General features: G+C 39.7%; 2 protein-coding genes across 2 annotated transcripts; one reads left to right on the forward strand and one right to left on the reverse strand.

Annotated features, from left to right (window-relative positions):
- Positions 1 to 316: 316 nt before the first annotated feature.
- rbfox1l (RNA binding fox-1 homolog 1, like) lies at positions 317 to 13,134 on the reverse strand. The gene is made up of 12 exons (XM_068735067.1): positions 12,747 to 13,134; positions 7,199 to 7,435; positions 4,033 to 4,212; positions 3,852 to 3,905; positions 3,679 to 3,771; positions 3,518 to 3,587; positions 3,366 to 3,425; positions 3,138 to 3,273; positions 3,006 to 3,045; positions 2,854 to 2,921; positions 1,765 to 1,846; positions 317 to 1,659 (listed from the first exon to the last, which is right to left on the reverse strand). Exons 1-12 carry the CDS (start codon positions 12,831 to 12,833, stop codon positions 1,615 to 1,617), a joined length of 1,152 nt encoding a protein of 383 aa, XP_068591168.1. The 5' UTR covers positions 12,834 to 13,134; the 3' UTR covers positions 317 to 1,614.
- A 489-nt stretch (positions 13,135 to 13,623) lies between these two features.
- rps9 (ribosomal protein S9) lies at positions 13,624 to 15,931 on the forward strand. The gene is made up of 5 exons (XM_068735069.1): positions 13,624 to 13,673; positions 14,468 to 14,580; positions 14,688 to 14,810; positions 14,992 to 15,178; positions 15,674 to 15,931. The coding sequence occupies exons 2-5, from the start codon at positions 14,484 to 14,486 to the stop codon at positions 15,849 to 15,851; spliced, it is 585 nt and encodes a 194-aa protein (XP_068591170.1). The 5' UTR covers positions 13,624 to 13,673; positions 14,468 to 14,483; the 3' UTR covers positions 15,852 to 15,931.
- Positions 15,932 to 16,131: the final 200 nt, after the last annotated feature.

Raw genomic sequence — 16,131 nt, forward strand, 5'->3', positions numbered from 1 at the left:
TCACATTGTAAGAATTGAAATTAGAAAATAAGTACAAGCAGGAAACAAGGTAAATACAAGAGCAAGAAATAGAAAAGAGGAAAGAGGCTGCTTCAGTTTCTGTGTAAGGCCTGATGGACATGATCCAGGCTTGTGATGTGATGAAGTCTTAAAAGCTCATTCAATTATCATTTACTTTAACATTGGAATTTCAATCAATCTCAAGTCAAGGCTTCTTTGGCATCAGAGCAGCAAAGAAACAAAACAACCCAAAGACATGGATGGAAAAAAAAAGATTGGAAAATGTTATGAATCAATAAAGGACAGAAGAGAAAAAGAGAGAAAACAGTTTTATTTAGGGGTAACCATCAAACAGCAGAAAAGACTGCAACAGAAACAAAGAGAAGAAGAAATGATCAATACAAGTCAAGAAGTCATTCAACAGCTCTCAGTGAGGAAAGACAGAGAAAAATACAGGAAAGAAAAAGATGACAGTAAAGAGTGAAATAAGGCAACAAGGGTTTGAATAGAGCAGAATAGGATACTTGAACTCTAACAGTGAGCAGTTATATCTGCAGCATTCAGATGAGAACAGCAGCCTCTGGCCTGAAACATTTAAATACTTCTGCCTTTAAACCTTAGTTTGCCTGGTAAAGCCGACGGCAAAAACGGCATCGTATTGTAATTCCCAGTTGTGCATGTGTATTACTGAATGACAGTGAAACAGAGATTAAAGCAGTTTAGAAAAATACAACTCCCCCGGGTGAGAAGAGGAGAAATAACTCTCGATAGGCATTCGGCTCATTGGGTCGTGAGGTACAGAGCCACGGAAACTAAAACGCTGTTGAATTAGCAGTAATGGACAGAGAATTGAAGAGAGAAGAAAAAGCTCTGCAGAATGACAAGCACAGAAAAACAATACAGAATTAATAATGACAGCTGTATTAAAAGTGAAATATGTTTGAGAGGTAGATTGTTAGAAATGCAAAAAAAAAAAGAAATGAAATTCCAACTACATCCAGACAAACATTAGTTCTGCTGTTTGTGAGACTGATACCAGTGTCACAGCTGTCTCTTGGTTGACCTGCAAACTGAACAATATTGATGTGTAACCTCACTCACATGCTCTCTCTCACACACACACGCACACACACACACACACACACACACACACACACACACACACAGTCAAACAGAGATTTTGTAAATAATCGTCACATAAGTCATTCAACATTGTACAAACTTTTTCTTATACAATTTGACCCGTGAAACTTGAAAAATTCCAGCTGCTGGCTCACAAAATTCATTCTCACAGTATTTATCTCCAACTTTCGTAGTGTTAGCCAACATCAGTACTCTTTAAAATCAGAAAACAATAATCCTTTAAAGGTTTTCAGCAAATGTCTATATATATTACATACACAGCATCCTCTTTCAGGTGCTAAGTATTCATCAGTAGAATGGACGATAGGTCCTACACTATTTACAACTTCAGTCTGTTTAGTCTCTCGAGGAGAGGTTGTGATGGAGGCAGGAAGTAAAATCATTTCCACATTTTCAATGATCTCACGATCGGTCCTGAAGTGTCCATGGATCAGTCAATCCCAGAGTTCAGAAGAGACGTCTTCCCTCTGGTCAGTACGGGGTGAAGCGGTTATATCCTCCTCTGTACAAACTGGCCTGTTGACAGAAGCAGTGTGCCAGGTGTGACCAGGGTCTGCTGTTAACCGCACATGTAACAAGATAGCTCTCAACAGAGGAAGCGTGTGTTTAGACTCAACTCACCATTGTACCAACTCCATATGTCGTCGTTGGTCCAACTGAGTGGTGATAGGGATCCGCAGCTGTCGTGTAAATGCGTCCGTATCTGGTCAAAGACATCAGAAGCAGATGTAAATGTCATATAGCTGTGATTCTAGAAAGGCTAAACCAGCCTCCTAGTTAACCTTCTTTATTTATCAATTTAGCTGCTCTGTTATTATTTGTTTTACTAGTTCTCCCTTCATCGTGGCCTTCTCCACTTGGATTTAATTTAGCCCGGCAAAGTGAAAGACATTTAGTCTAAAAGAAAATCTGAATTAGCCTTAACAAAATCTGACGTGTAGTTGGTGTGTACTAGATTGAAAGATACTTAACTCAAGTTGTACAGCCAGTAAAGAAAAAAGATTTTCAGTGTGAAAAGTTTTGGAAAGGTTTTTGATGTCATTCCAGTTTGTATCTGTTTGTTTTAACTGTATGAGTTGAGGTGTGTGTATCTTTTGTTGAGTATCTTTCTAGACACAAAACCAAGTACCTGACCTCTGAGCCTTGGATGATACGTTTACTGTTAATTTACTGATAAAGGAGAATTTAAAAAGTGTATGATTTATCTTTGTCAAGGAGGTTATGTTTTTGGTTTGGTTTGTTTGTTTGTTGGCACTATTACAGGTAAACTACTGGCCCGATTTTCATGAAACTCCGTAGAAGGGTGGCTCACGGGCCAAAGATGAACTATTATATTTATGGAGCAGATCTGAATCCGGATACACAAATTATTTTTCACTGATCGAGAGGCTCACTGCTTTCATAGTTTTAAGGATCCATAGAGTATACTGTAAGCACTTAAGATAAAGATGTGTTTGTAAATGTTTTAAGTGAGAATCTGCCTCAAAAGTCCAATTTCAGATTGGATGTTTGAGGCATACTTTCACATTCATACCGATATTTGATTGTTCAAAACACCAGATCCAGTTAAAAAATAAACTTGCACTCTGGTGTGCTACGGCTCAATCGTCTGGATCTAGAAAATAAATCCCACTATGTAGAAAAGACATAGACACACCAGCAGTAAAAGCTGATTTGTAATCGTGCTGTGAGTGGTGTTTATCTGCCTACCCATCACTGTAGGTTGCTGTGGCAGCAGATGCTGACTGAGCCATTCTATAAGCTGCAGGATAGCCACCCTGCACAGAAAGAAATAAAATAACATGAATAGAGCTACAGCACTTAAAAATGACTTTAAGGAGGTAACGAGTACAGCTACTTACATAGACTTCTGCTCCATACAGTCCATCCTGATATACCACCCTGATAAAAGTGATTAAAACAATATGAAGATGTTAGAGCAGTGAGTGAAGTGAATGTACACCAGGCTCTGGTACTTGGACACATGGTCTTACCCAGGGTAGCCGGGAACAGCAGCAGGTGTGGCCGCAGCAGAGCGAATCGTGTTGTAGACGGCCCGACCTCGGCCGCGCAGCGCAGAGCCCCGGTAGGCCAAGGTGGGAGCTGCTACGGGATACGGGAAACCGGCAACTAAAGAAAAAAATAAACAGTAGAAAAAGTGAATAGAACAATACTGGTGGTCTCATTACAATAACGGATCGGCCTTATGAAGAAGAAGTTACCTGTATAGAGTTCAGGTGCATACATCGCCCCCATGACAGGGTTGATCTTCCATCCAGAAGCTACCCAGAAAATGAGAATATGTTTAACAGGAGACTCCCAGAATCCATCAGCACACAAAGTGATATGTGTAAAAGTGACTGAGGTGTCTTACTTGAAATGTCACCATTCACAAGAGGCGTCTGGGGCTTTTTGGTAACTACTCTTGCTGTGGCGTTATTAACCTGGAGAGACAGAGAACGGAACAAAGGCAACGATTAAAGATGAGTATGCAGGATATTAACGTGGAAACCTAAATAGGAAATTCTCCCTCACCTCAATCTTTCTCCCCTCCACAATTGTTCCATTCAGCTTTTCTCTTGCTCGATCAGCCTCACCAGCACTCTCGAAGGTGACAAATCCAAAGCCCTGCAAGTCATATTGTTTGTTTAGATTTTGTTTTTGTTCATTAAAAATTAAGTTTCAGCTCTTATGACTGCGGTGCTCACCTTGGAACCCCTCTCGTTGAAGATTATTTCTACATCAAGGATCTTCCCAAATTGCTGAAAATGTCAGAATAAGTATTTTATGTGAATATAATAGAACAGATATAGAAAATGTAATTTATTTAGTATGTACAACAATGGTATGAATGCATTGTGACACTGCATGATATTGAGAAATTCATACCCCAAACATCTGGCGGAGGTCCGGGTCTCTGAAGCGGAACGGGATGTTGGAGACATGGAGGCGTTTCGGTTGGGCCTTATTTGAACCCTCCTCATCACTTCCACTTCCTGCTCCGCCCCCTGATGACACCGACACGCTCAGAGACTGCGGGTCCGAGGTCAAAGGGGCCAAAACGTCCTCCTGACAGTGAGAGTATGAAAATAGGAGGAGGAGGAGGAGAGAAAACGAGCACAGGGATAGATGAAGAATGGACGGTTAGGAAGAGGACGTGAAAGAATAAACAAAAACAGAAAGATGGAAAACAAAAGATGGAAAAAGAAAGAGTATAAATGAGATGAGAGAAAGAAAAACGGGGAGAGGGCATCAGTAGAAAAGCAAAGAAAGAAAGGGGAAAAAATAAAAATAAAGTAAATTCACGGAACAAATCTGGCAACATCTTTCAGAAATATTTGTGTAAATGCGTAAGCATCACATGGCATTAGGCAAAGATCATTTTCATGAAGTGATTCAAACCAACGTTCAAAGAGCATTCAGCAACCAGTGATCCTTCTCAGGCAAATGTGAGGAGGCAGGAAAGGGCACCATTTTAGTGAGGCGTCTTTGAATACATGCCTGTAGAACAGTATAAAACGAATGCACTGTGCAATATCAATAAACATTTTGTATCTGAAACTAAAGCTCCGAATGTTCACTCAAGCTTTGGCAAAGAGAGTTAAATAAAGTTTAAGCTCCCCTAAAAAGCAAGAAAGACTGTAACTTAGTCCTCATATTATCTAAGCAGTTGTAATAATCTGTAATGTACATTTGGTAATATCTAACTAATTGAAATTGCCTCATGCAGAAAAATCCATGATTTTTTGCCAAAACCAAAACATTCATTATCCCACAATGCACCACGATGCTAGTGTGTGCACGTGTATGTGTTGGTCAACCAGCATCATCAACCATTGCAGAAGATAAATGTTAAATACATGTTTTTAAGTCAAATGAATAAGTTCAAACAAGAAAGTGAGAGTGAAAAAGTCTGTAAGAAAATGCAGGAAAAATAAATACAGTGAGCTTCAGCAGTGAGAGCCAGAGAAAGAGCGGAGTGCGTTGGAAAGAAAAAGAAACATTAAAAAGCAAGGAAAAATTACTGGACGAGTATTGATATTGCAGTCCTTTATGCAGAAGTGAGGACTTGAGTATTAGCATTCTAGTACCAAGAGGGAGATAGTAGAAAAGGCCTCAGTGCAGCAGGGAACTATAACATTAAACCAAAGTAAACAAGGCAAAGAAGGTGCGCAGACAGCTTGAGAAGGAAGAGGGTGATGGGGGGGGGGGATCAAAACTGTACGTTCCATAAGGGTCAGTCTGGGGTCACGGTGCTGCTTTTCTGCCAAGGGTTAAAGGTCATTTATCAAGGGGCATAATTAATACGTTGGTGATAGACAGAAAAAGGTACAGAGACACATTCACACACGGGAGCGTTTTACACACACAAACGCACACAGGCCACTGGATTACACTACACTGGCTTGCCATGGCTAACTACTGCAGACTACCACATCCACCCACACACACACACACACACACACACACACACACATACACACACACACACACCACAGACAGGCTACAGAGAAGGGGAGACAGGGAGAGAGGGTTGAGGTGGGTGGTGGTGTCATGTCACGATGCAGAATTGTGTTTCTGGACCTGAGCGATATTTCAGAGGGGGAAAGGGGGTCATCTGGTCAGCCTCCCCCTTTGACCCCCTCCCTCCATGGCGACGTCTCAACTTTCCCCCCGAAAATCAGCACGGACCCGAGTATGTCAGGGGCTCTAGTAATAAAATATATAGATGGGGCCACAAAACACCATTTATGAGAGGAGGTAGAGAGATGTGTTGCAGCAGGACACAGAGCCGACCTACCAAACAGATCAGACTAAACACCTCTGAACTTATCATAGTCGATGTGTTCATGCCTGGGGCAGATTTGATGAGTGTATGCTGCCATATAATAAGTAAAACAAATTTATGTCTAAATGGAGCCCTAAAAAACGTTTTGTCTTCAGGAAAGTGAAAAATCAGCCAAAGAAGTATTTCAACCTGTTTCCAAATGAAATCATATTTTCTAACAATACAATTAATTGTGTTAGCATGCTAACATTTGCACTAAACATGAAGCACAGCTGAGGCTCATATGAATGTTATTAGTTTTGCATGTATTTGGGTTTGAATTAACCAAAATTGTGAGCCGATGATGGCGTTAGAGGAAAACTCACAAGATTAACAAAGTCATTAGAATGTATCCTCTGGGGACCATGAATGACTACAAAGTATCACAGGGATTGTTGCTAAGATATTTATGTGGGGACCAAAGAGTTGGACCAACCAACAGGCCAACATTACCGGTCATAGTGCCACACTAGCACGGTTAAAAAGGCAGGTTGCTGCACTGGAATCAAGAAGAATTTTATGTGATTTTAGTAAACATTTTGAACAAGTTGATTTTTAATGGAAACAGGTTGAATGAATCTTACTGGCAGACGTTGTCACTTAATTTAAGAAAGCAAGACACACAATTACAGGCATCATGGCATGTTGAGAGGATTTCTTTTTTTGCAGTGTGACAAACTGTGTTGAATTTTGTCAACAAAAGAAACATTCTAAAATATCTATTCTTTCACAATTATTTTTGGATTCACTTTTCCTACAGTAATACTTGTGTCCTCTATCACAAATCTGTGTGATTTGCTGGGATAAACCACAAAAACTCAACATAGAATGTTGTGTCGTGTACATCCTCTACACACTTAACTGTTATCTGTCAATATCGTCACAAAATGTCACGGCCATAATCTTGAAAGGTGATCTGTTTCATTGCCTGCTAAATAAGACACAGGGGAGACAGAAAAGTGGGGATTTATTTTCACCAACAAATCCCCACTCAGCTGCCGCCCCTCACTTTGAGTGTGAGTGACATTCCCGTACATGGACACAACAGTGGCAGTGGGTCTCTAAATATAGAAGGAAACTCTATCTGGCCATGTTCCCCTGATAGCACTTATGGATGCTCTACCTGAAGCAGCAGGGTTCCGTGTAACATTCACTTACTGAAGATCACATTTCATTGGGACATGGATTGCTTGTCATGATGTGCTTCCACTCGCAAACTGTTCTCACCGTGTTACTGGATGTTAGAACCTCCGCCCCGTCGAGCTGAGGGCCCTGATATACTCTGAGCTGGGGATGTTCGGGGTACTCTGAACTGAGGTGTGCAGAGGTAAAATCAAGAGGCGGCAGTCTTCCCGCAGATGTTGGTGGACCTTGACCAGGCGGAGGGTAGGAGGGTGGAGGACCGTAGACCTGAGGCAGGGAGGGGTCACCGCTGCCGGGGCCGGCCTCCTGAGAGGGGCCTCCCTGAGGAAGAGAGAGGGAGGCAGGAATGAGCCTCACAGGATACCAGATGTCAGAGGTGTAAACAAACTAACCACCATGTTGTTACTGTTGTTCATGCTTTCACAATAAGGAATTGTTAAAAAGCTTGAATGTAGTTTATGATGCATAAACAAACATCAGATGAACACAAATCTCACAAAAAAGTTGAGAATGAAAGAAAGAACATGTAAAATCCCAACCTCTGAAGCTCTTCATGATTGTTTCAGACAAAATGACTTCTTGATCAAATACAAAAATTAAAAGGATCTCTAACTGCCAGTGGTGGAAACAAAAATGTACTCAAGTACTTTTCCAAAGTACATTTTTCAGGTACTTTTTTCCATTTTCCAATACTTCTATTTCTACTTCTACTCCACTACACTTCAGAGGCAAATATTGTACTTTTTAATCCACCGCATTTATTTGAGAACTTTGGTTACTTTTACAATAAAAAATATAAAAAGGAATACATCTTTATAGTATATATCTATCTGTATTGATCCCTGGAGGGAAATTCAGCAACACAGCATTATATAAATGACTTAAAATTAGTCTCACCTTTACTAGCTGCGAAATAAAATGATGTACACATTAATGTATCAATAGTAATAAACCAATAATTTAACTTAAATTATTCTGCATTGTGTGAACTTTTACTTTTGTTACTTTCAGCATAGTATTTCTGCACTGTTGCTACTTTTACAGAAACTATTTGTTGTTTGATAAATTAATTCAAATTAATTGCCAACAATTGTGATAAATAGTTAACCTTTGTCAGGCAGAATGCCAAATATTTTCTGGGTCAAGTTTGCCAAATTTCAAGATTTGTCTCAGGTTTATAATGTAAAAAAATATTTACATCCTTTTTTTTGTACATCTTTGTTCTTTTTTAGTTTTCGACAAAAAAGAACCTGAAAACAATGAGACAGGAGTTTGTACATTTTTCAGACATAAATTATCAATGCGTTAACTGAGAAAATAATAGTTTAGTTTTGAGTGACTGAAACCTGACTTAGACTCATCTTAAGATCTGGTCACTGCAGCCTAATTTCGGTCAAATCACACAGTAAAACTAAATGTTAGCTGCTTCCAGTCAGAAACAGAAAGAGTTTAGCTGAGAAATGTAAATGAAAACCACTCACAGAAACAGAGGTGAACAACCATCTTATACAGCGTTGATACAAGTGAATTATCCAAGTTAGGAGCTAAAAGCATTGTCTTACCCCGTTACTGCATTCCTCAATCTCTGATGCATTTTCCAACAACTGCTGCATCTTTTAATGCAGCTGACCACCCGCCTACATAAGCTACGCTACTCATCCACCAATCACATCAAATGATCTCCAGAGCATAAGGGACCAGGACGCCACACCAGCTGTGGTCATCTGTAACTGTCAATCACCTCATCCCCCACCCACACTTCACTTTAAACAGACACACACACACACACACACACACACACACACACACACACACACACACACACACACACACACCTTCTCTCTCTCTCTCTCTCTCTCTGCAGATAGAGCTGTTCCCCCAAGATGAGGTATTTATGAAAGTAAATGCTTCTACAGTTGCAAGTCAGTAAATCATGGTAAAGGTTGACTCTAAGAATACCACGTTTGAGATGCCAACATGGTTTTATTACTCTTTAAATCACATTATTTTGAAATAAAATATACCCCCCACCTACTACTCTACTGGAAAAAGCTCTTTCATTCTTCTCCCAGTAATAATTCTGACTTCATGCTCAAATATTGAAGAATTACAAACCATGCTTTTGTGGCAGTAAAGAGTAATACAACGACTCAGATAATCACATTATATCTAAAGATATGGTTAGTACAGAACTAGTTACTACTTATGATACTTTGCAGTTTAGGATTTTACAAACAACATGAAATACCTCATAACAGCTGTTGGCAGGTAAAATCTTGTCAATGTTTTTAGTGATATGAAAAATACGGTAAATACAAAGCTACAGCCAGCAGCTTGCTGGTTAGCTTATTGTAGCATAAAGACAGAGGGAAACAGTTAGCCTGGCTCGCAGTTTTCACAATTTTCTTTTATGACAAGATATAAGTTGATTAGTGAGCTTTAAATGTGCTGGTAGGTGGATTTTGTTTTGGAAAGAGCTGGGCTGTTTCCAGTATTTCTGCTAAGCTACGCTAACTGGATTCTGGCTGCAGCATCATAATGTATGGACAGACAGGAAAGTGGTATCCATCTTCCTCTTGTCAACATATTTCCCTAAAGGTCAAACTTTTCCCTTAATCAAGCATTTTTCTATTGCAGTATTAATACCTTCACCCCATTAAAGGTTTCTAGAAGTCTTTACATCTCTGTATCCAAACATAACTTATATCCACGTGTTGACTTAAATGCAAAGAGCCACAAGTTTGTCAGCCAGCTTTAGGACTTAGAGGGATTTATTTTAATTAAAAAATCTCTCCACTCTCATTTCATAAACTCTAATATATATATCTATCAGCTGTTGCACTCAAGAGTTGTGACAAATTAAAGATATGAAGATACAGTGCAATAAAGAAGGAATTGGAGGAAGAATGGTTGAACATGGGTCAAACACTTGAGCCAAGTTTTCAAACTTCAAACACTAAAGTCTTTAAGCTGGCAGCATTAAAGTTCATCAAGACCCCTTTAATGTTTTCTGTTTTGAAAACTAGCTTTTGCAATCCAACAGAATATTTACAGTTGGTTTACCAGAGATTAGACTGAACACACTATGGAACAATTTTGTTTCTCACTCAGTCTGTTAAATTAGACTTTGGGTTCGCTTTCAATATAAAGACTATAAGACTGTCAGTCACAGCTGTGCTTTGAGCTAAATGCTAACGTCAACATGCTAACATTCTCACAATGACAATGTTAAAATGCTGATGTTTTAGCAGGTATAATGTTTATCATGTTCACAATCTTTGTTGACCCTCGTGTGACTAAAAAAATGGGAGTTAGGGCTGGGCAATACGGAGAAAATCAAATATCACAATATTTTAGAACAAATATATTCTAGTGTTGACTAGGGTTGGTGCTTACACAAAATATTTACACAATGAGATTTTTTATCAGTAATGTGGGTATAATGACTAAGTGGGTAAAGGCAAATAATAGAAGAGCTAGAACAGTTTGGTAAGTTCAGAAGCACTACTGGGATATAAATGAAATAAAATGGACATGTTTTAAAAGCAAACCTTGCTATCACGTTTGTTGTTGTGATTCTCTCTAATTCTGAAAAGTACAGTATAATGAGGGATTCTCCAGATTGTGTTAGATATCCAGATATTTTACAGTATCGTTCCGGAACATGTTTCCAAACATGTCAACACTAACCCGTGTCTGTATTGTGTCCCATTTATCGCAAGAAACAACTAATGTCTAATGTCTAAACCGCCTCGGCCCTCCTCACAGAAAAAGAAAAGACAAATGGTTCAAGATAACACAATCTTTTAGATATCACTACCAGTCTTTGCATTCCAACAGACTGTAACCACCAGCCACTCTGCCTGATTCAGTATCACAGTGTCAGCAGACACCGTGTCCCCCCTTCTCCTCCTTGCAGGCTTTTTTGGATTTCCATTTGTTCCCTCTTTCTCTCGTCTCCCTCCTCAGCTGTCATGTTGTGGTCAGAGGTCAACGGCTCTGAGCCAGGTGCCTGCTGGGACAGCTGCCACAGGATTTACACACAGACGACACTAAACTGCAGATGTGGCCTTTTAGTGCCGGCCAAGTTACAAATGTTAGTGAACATGAAGCGTATTGAGAGAAACTAAATATCTATTTCTCCACCCATTCATTCTTGACATCTTGAAGGTTCCTTTAATACTATTCTAAAATAAATTTTTTTGGCTTTTATCAGATGACAAGAAAGATGGAGGAGAGTCAGAAGGCAAAGACATGTGACAAAAGTCTCTGACCGGATTTTAAACTTAAACTCTTCGTACAGATGTTTCACTTGAATCATGCAAACGTTTCTACAGAAAAAAACTTGGAAATATAACATTTTCAAGCAGTAAAAGTTCAGATTGTTTTGGAGAATTATCTCATCCCTAAGGGCTCGAAACTGTCTTTTTGGTTACAGTCACCTCCAAACAATACTTCTCTTTTCTCAAAGTACCCATTTAAACTGTTCTAAATAAACTAAAAAGAATAGATGTGAATAATATGCTTGAACAGCTAAATACTCACAATGCACTTAAATGCACAACAGGCAAGTTTCCCACCTATTATAAGTAGAGTTGAGTGCAAAAAACAAGAAAGGTGACAGAATCTCCTTCTGTGATTATCTGCTCAGGAGAGGAGGGCTAAAAATACAGCTGGTGTGAAGCACAGAGACAAGGTAGAGAGATACCAGATGCATTGTGACATTAATGGTATGTCAGGGACACTTCGATACACACAAACACACGCACACACACACACACACACACACACACACACACACACACACACACACACACACGTGTACCGCCTGCTGGCATCTCTAAGACCAGTGGACTAAAGATAACCCCTAATGTGTCCTTACTATTAAATAAATAAGATCTTTCGCAATCAGTGAGCTTCGCCCAGCTTCCATCAAGCTTCTAATCTCTCAGCTAATGTTGAGTCACTATAAAGTAATACAACACTAAACTAAATTAGATGCAATATGTGACTGCTTATCTTTATTCTTCTGAAGCACTTTGTGATCTTGTTCTATGAAAGATGCTATAAATAAACGTTACTTGCTTACTGTAATTACTTACTCATTAACTGAAGAAAAAAAAGGTTTCTTCTAGGAAATTAAATGTTTTCCTCTTTACTATTTTCGAGATGGTTTATTAGCTACACTGACATTCATTTAACTTACAATAAAAAACTATGTATATACCGTAAATAACTAGTTGATCAACAGACAAAAAAAGATAATATATATTTGTGTCAATTAATTGTTTCAGTGATTTTTAAAACAAAAATTGCTAAAGATTGATTGGTTTCAGCTTCTTTAATGTGAACATTTGCAAATTTCTTAAAACCCTAGGTATTCTGTGATAGTAAAAAGGATTACCTTTGTATTCCCCACTTTTGATCACATGTCAACTAGAGGTCCAAGAAGTGGTGATTTGTTAATGAGCCCAAACTCATTCAACTATGGATTGTATTCAAATTTGTATTCATATAATGACACATAGTCTCTTTTTTCCAACCTCTGAATCCATAGTCACCTTATAAAGTCTCAACAAACTGGACATTTGATGACGCAGGGTTGTGAAGAGCAAATTAAGGAGAGTTTTACCTGAACTATGCTGGGGTAGCATGAGGCTGTCTGTGGGTAGACGGGGAGTCCATAAGGCTGGAGAATCACAGTGGGTGAGGAGAGCATGGCCCAAAAACCACGCACAAGGAGACAGGGAAAGGTGGAAGATGGGAGGAAAAGGAGAAGGAGAGCTGAGGAAAAGGAAGATTTATTATGCAGACGGGAGAGCAGGCGATCAGGCTGGGAAAAAAAAGAAGAAAAAACCCCAACAGGAGAAAACAAGATCCAAAAGGGCGAGGTAAAGAAGAGTTCAGACTCAATTCAACCTCACAGATGAGTCAAAGACGAAAACACAAAGAAAGTCCACAAAACCGATGTCCTGTCCAGATTAGACAGGATACAGAGCAGTGAAAGAGAAAGCAAGTGAGCCTCTGTGTGTCCATCAGTTGATCATGCAGTCTGACAGACAGAAACACATGCAGAGGGTCCCATTTCAGAGTTATATAAATAGTTCCTCATGTCCTTCTCTTCGTGTTTACCACCTTACCACCCTCACTCTTAAACATGGTGTCATGCAAGATTTCACACCACATGTTACACACTTATAAAACCCTGAAAATGATACAAAGCAGTTCATCTGACTCCTTGTGTAACGTTACACTATAGTTATATGCTGCACCAGCAAAAAATCGGTTATAATCGTAAGGTGGGCCTCTGTGACTTCATGAATTGTACTAATGACAGACATATCTGCAGGAAAGCATGAGCACGCACACTGATTTAAAACTAAAGACATATCGTCAGTGTTTTCAGCTGTTTGACCAACAGAGGGCGGTAAATCCGACATTTCTACTTCCGATCCAGCGCAGAGGTGCATTATGGGATGTGTAGCGCTTTCGTCGGCCTTATAAATAGAGGGGAAATTCCTCCAACGTTCTCTTTCCTGCGCTGGCCTGTGCGAGACAGGTAAGAGACACACGGCCTCGTGCCACTTCACAAACTCCGAACATTAGGACCGTATAGGTTCACAAACTTGCATGGGCATTTGACGGAATCATAGTTTAATGGGTTAATGTGTCATTTAGCTAACCAACGTATGCTTTTGTAATGGATTGTTTAAGTGAAAAGCTAGTTCAGCTAAGCTAACGCTAGCTTGTCACATCAAACAACGTGGTGCGGTGCAGCTGCGGCCTAGTCGTAGGTTTGACTAATGGTTGCTTTATAACTCGTATTTACTTTATTTCTTGTCAAATATATTCAGAGAAGCCTTTCTACTGTAATGTTCGTTTATTTCCACATGCATGTATGTGGAAATAAACTATTTGTATACAAATGAAGAGCAACATGTTAGCTTTTCTGTTCAACTAACGTTATGATTTAGTTGGGATGTTTAACCGTGACTATAACTAACGTTAGTTGTAGTGTGTAACGAAAATATTGCGAATTAGGATTTATTTTGTAAGATGTAATGGAGAAACACAAATGTTTGGAACTGGACTGTTGTATACCTTTTTTTTTTTTCTTTTTTTTTAATTCATAGTTTTATGCAAGTTGTAGCAGTGAACACTAAATTCTAAAAGAATAATTTGACAGCAACTTCAAGGGTGTAACATTAGTCTACTTGGATTGAGTATTTGTCATAGTGGATGTCTGCTAATGGCAAATTTAGGAAGACAATGTAGTTCATATTTACCCACCTCTGTTGTAGAATTTGCTTTTTTAATTACCTAAACTAACCTCATTTCTATCTGATTTTGCAGGCACTAAAAAGCCGCCATGCCCGTTGCCAGGAGTTGGGTTTGTCGCAAGACTTATGTCACCCCCCGTCGTCCCTTCGAGAAGTCCCGTCTCGACCAGGAGTTGAAACTCATTGGTATGCTGTGATTTCATTAACACCAGTTTAGTTTAGATTATACCCAATGTCGTCTTAGACTAGACATCACTTAACTTTGACTAATTACTGGTGCATCTTCTTTAAAGGCGAGTATGGTCTGAGGAACAAGCGTGAGGTTTGGAGGGTCAAATTCACCCTGGCAAAGATTCGCAAAGCTGCCAGAGAGCTGCTCACTCTTGACGAGAAGGACCCCAAGCGTCTGTTTGAAGGTATGCAAAATTAATTAAAACGCAGCTTTAAGTGTTGTATCGGCCGGTGATTTAAACATATATTTTCTCAGACTTTCTGTGGTGTCAAGAATTCCTCGTCAATGAGGCCAATGTTGCCACTTGAAAACATTTTCCACCTGTATGCTTGGGATTGTAATATCACTCCTGTGTGGTTTCCCAGGTAATGCCTTGCTCAGGCGTCTGGTGAGGATCGGTGTACTGGACGAGGGTAAGATGAAGCTGGATTACATCCTGGGTCTGAAAGTTGAAGATTTCTTGGAGAGGAGGCTGCAGACCCAGGTCTTCAAGCTTGGACTTGCCAAAAGCATCCACCATGCTCGTGTCCTTATCCGCCAGAGGCACATTCGGTAAGCTCTAAGGCACCAGGGGCACAAACCTCAAATAATCCATGGGTCACAAGTTTTATGAGGGACTCATCAGAATCTCGATGCTTCCTCTTCCATCAGAGGTCCGCCAACTTGTAACGTTCTCCGCTGAGAACAGTTAAACATTTCAATAAGGTCAATTCGGTATCAAAACCGTATACCTTGTCGGTAGACATTGCCCAGAGCCAATCCTGCCACTGAGGGCTTGGACCGTGCCACTGTTGTGGCTGTCGGGTAAGATATGGGGGATTGCACCTCGGGCAATTGTCGTATTCCCTACAACTTGTATAATGTACTAAATACTCAAACTGATAACTTGTATGTTAAGATTTTCTGTAGTGTAAAGATTCCTCTCGTTAAAGCCTGTAGTAAATAAATGGCACTAGCCCATCTACATTAATGCATTTGGATAAAATGGAAAATCATTTTTTCCTCATTTGAAGTTTCCTTACAGTCTATCTATTTCTGTCTTGGCAGTGTGCGCAAGCAGGTGGTGAACATCCCCTCCTTTGTGGTTCGCCTGGACAGCCAGAAGCATATCGACTTCTCCCTGAGGTCTCCATATGGTGGTGGACGCCCAGGCCGTGTCAAGAGAAAGAACGCCAAGAAGGGCCAGGGTGGAGCTGGAGGAGCTGACGATGAGGAGGAGGACTAAGAAGGATGTCGTCCAGGAAGTGTTCTGATACTACCTGTGCTGTCAAATTTCAATAAAAATTGTTTGGTCTGACCAGAGAACTGAGTTGTGTTTTTATCTCAGACTAGTGGCTCTACTGAAGTCGATTATATAACCTTACAGACATACTGTATATAACAGAGTACAAGTTTAAATTGTTACACAATCATGGACATGAGTAGTTAAACAGTTAAACTATACTGAGAAAAGTAATTTCCTGTTTGATATACCAGAGGTTATAGGGTGCATTAGTTATGAAAGT

Source organism: Cebidichthys violaceus, unplaced genomic scaffold, assembly GCF_023349555.1.
Source record: "Cebidichthys violaceus isolate CVI_PGR_0920_01 unplaced genomic scaffold, fCebVio1.0.p SCAF_7, whole genome shotgun sequence".
NCBI lineage: Eukaryota > Metazoa > Chordata > Actinopteri > Perciformes > Stichaeidae > Cebidichthys > Cebidichthys violaceus.

Excerpts from the sequence above, each read along its gene's own strand:
- rps9 (XM_068735069.1), top strand. The coding sequence starts at position 14,484 with ATGCCCGTTGCCAGGAGTTGGGTTTGTCGCAAGACTTATGTCACCCCC. Across the intron at positions 14,581-14,687 it reads CCAGGAGTTGAAACTCATTG|GCGAGTATGGTCTGAGGAAC; the intron begins GTATGCTGTGAT and ends TCTTCTTTAAAG. Across the intron at positions 15,179-15,673 it reads ATCCGCCAGAGGCACATTCG|TGTGCGCAAGCAGGTGGTGA; the intron begins GTAAGCTCTAAG and ends CTGTCTTGGCAG.
- rbfox1l (XM_068735067.1), bottom strand. The coding sequence starts at position 12,833 with ATGCTCTCCTCACCCACTGTGATTCTCCAGCCTTATGGACTCCCCGTC. Across the intron at positions 3,772-3,851 it reads TCAACGAGAGGGGTTCCAAG|GGCTTTGGATTTGTCACCTT; the intron begins GTGAGCACCGCA and ends TATGACTTGCAG. Across the intron at positions 2,922-3,005 it reads TGTATGGAGCAGAAGTCTAT|GGTGGCTATCCTGCAGCTTA; the intron begins GTAAGTAGCTGT and ends CTTTCTGTGCAG.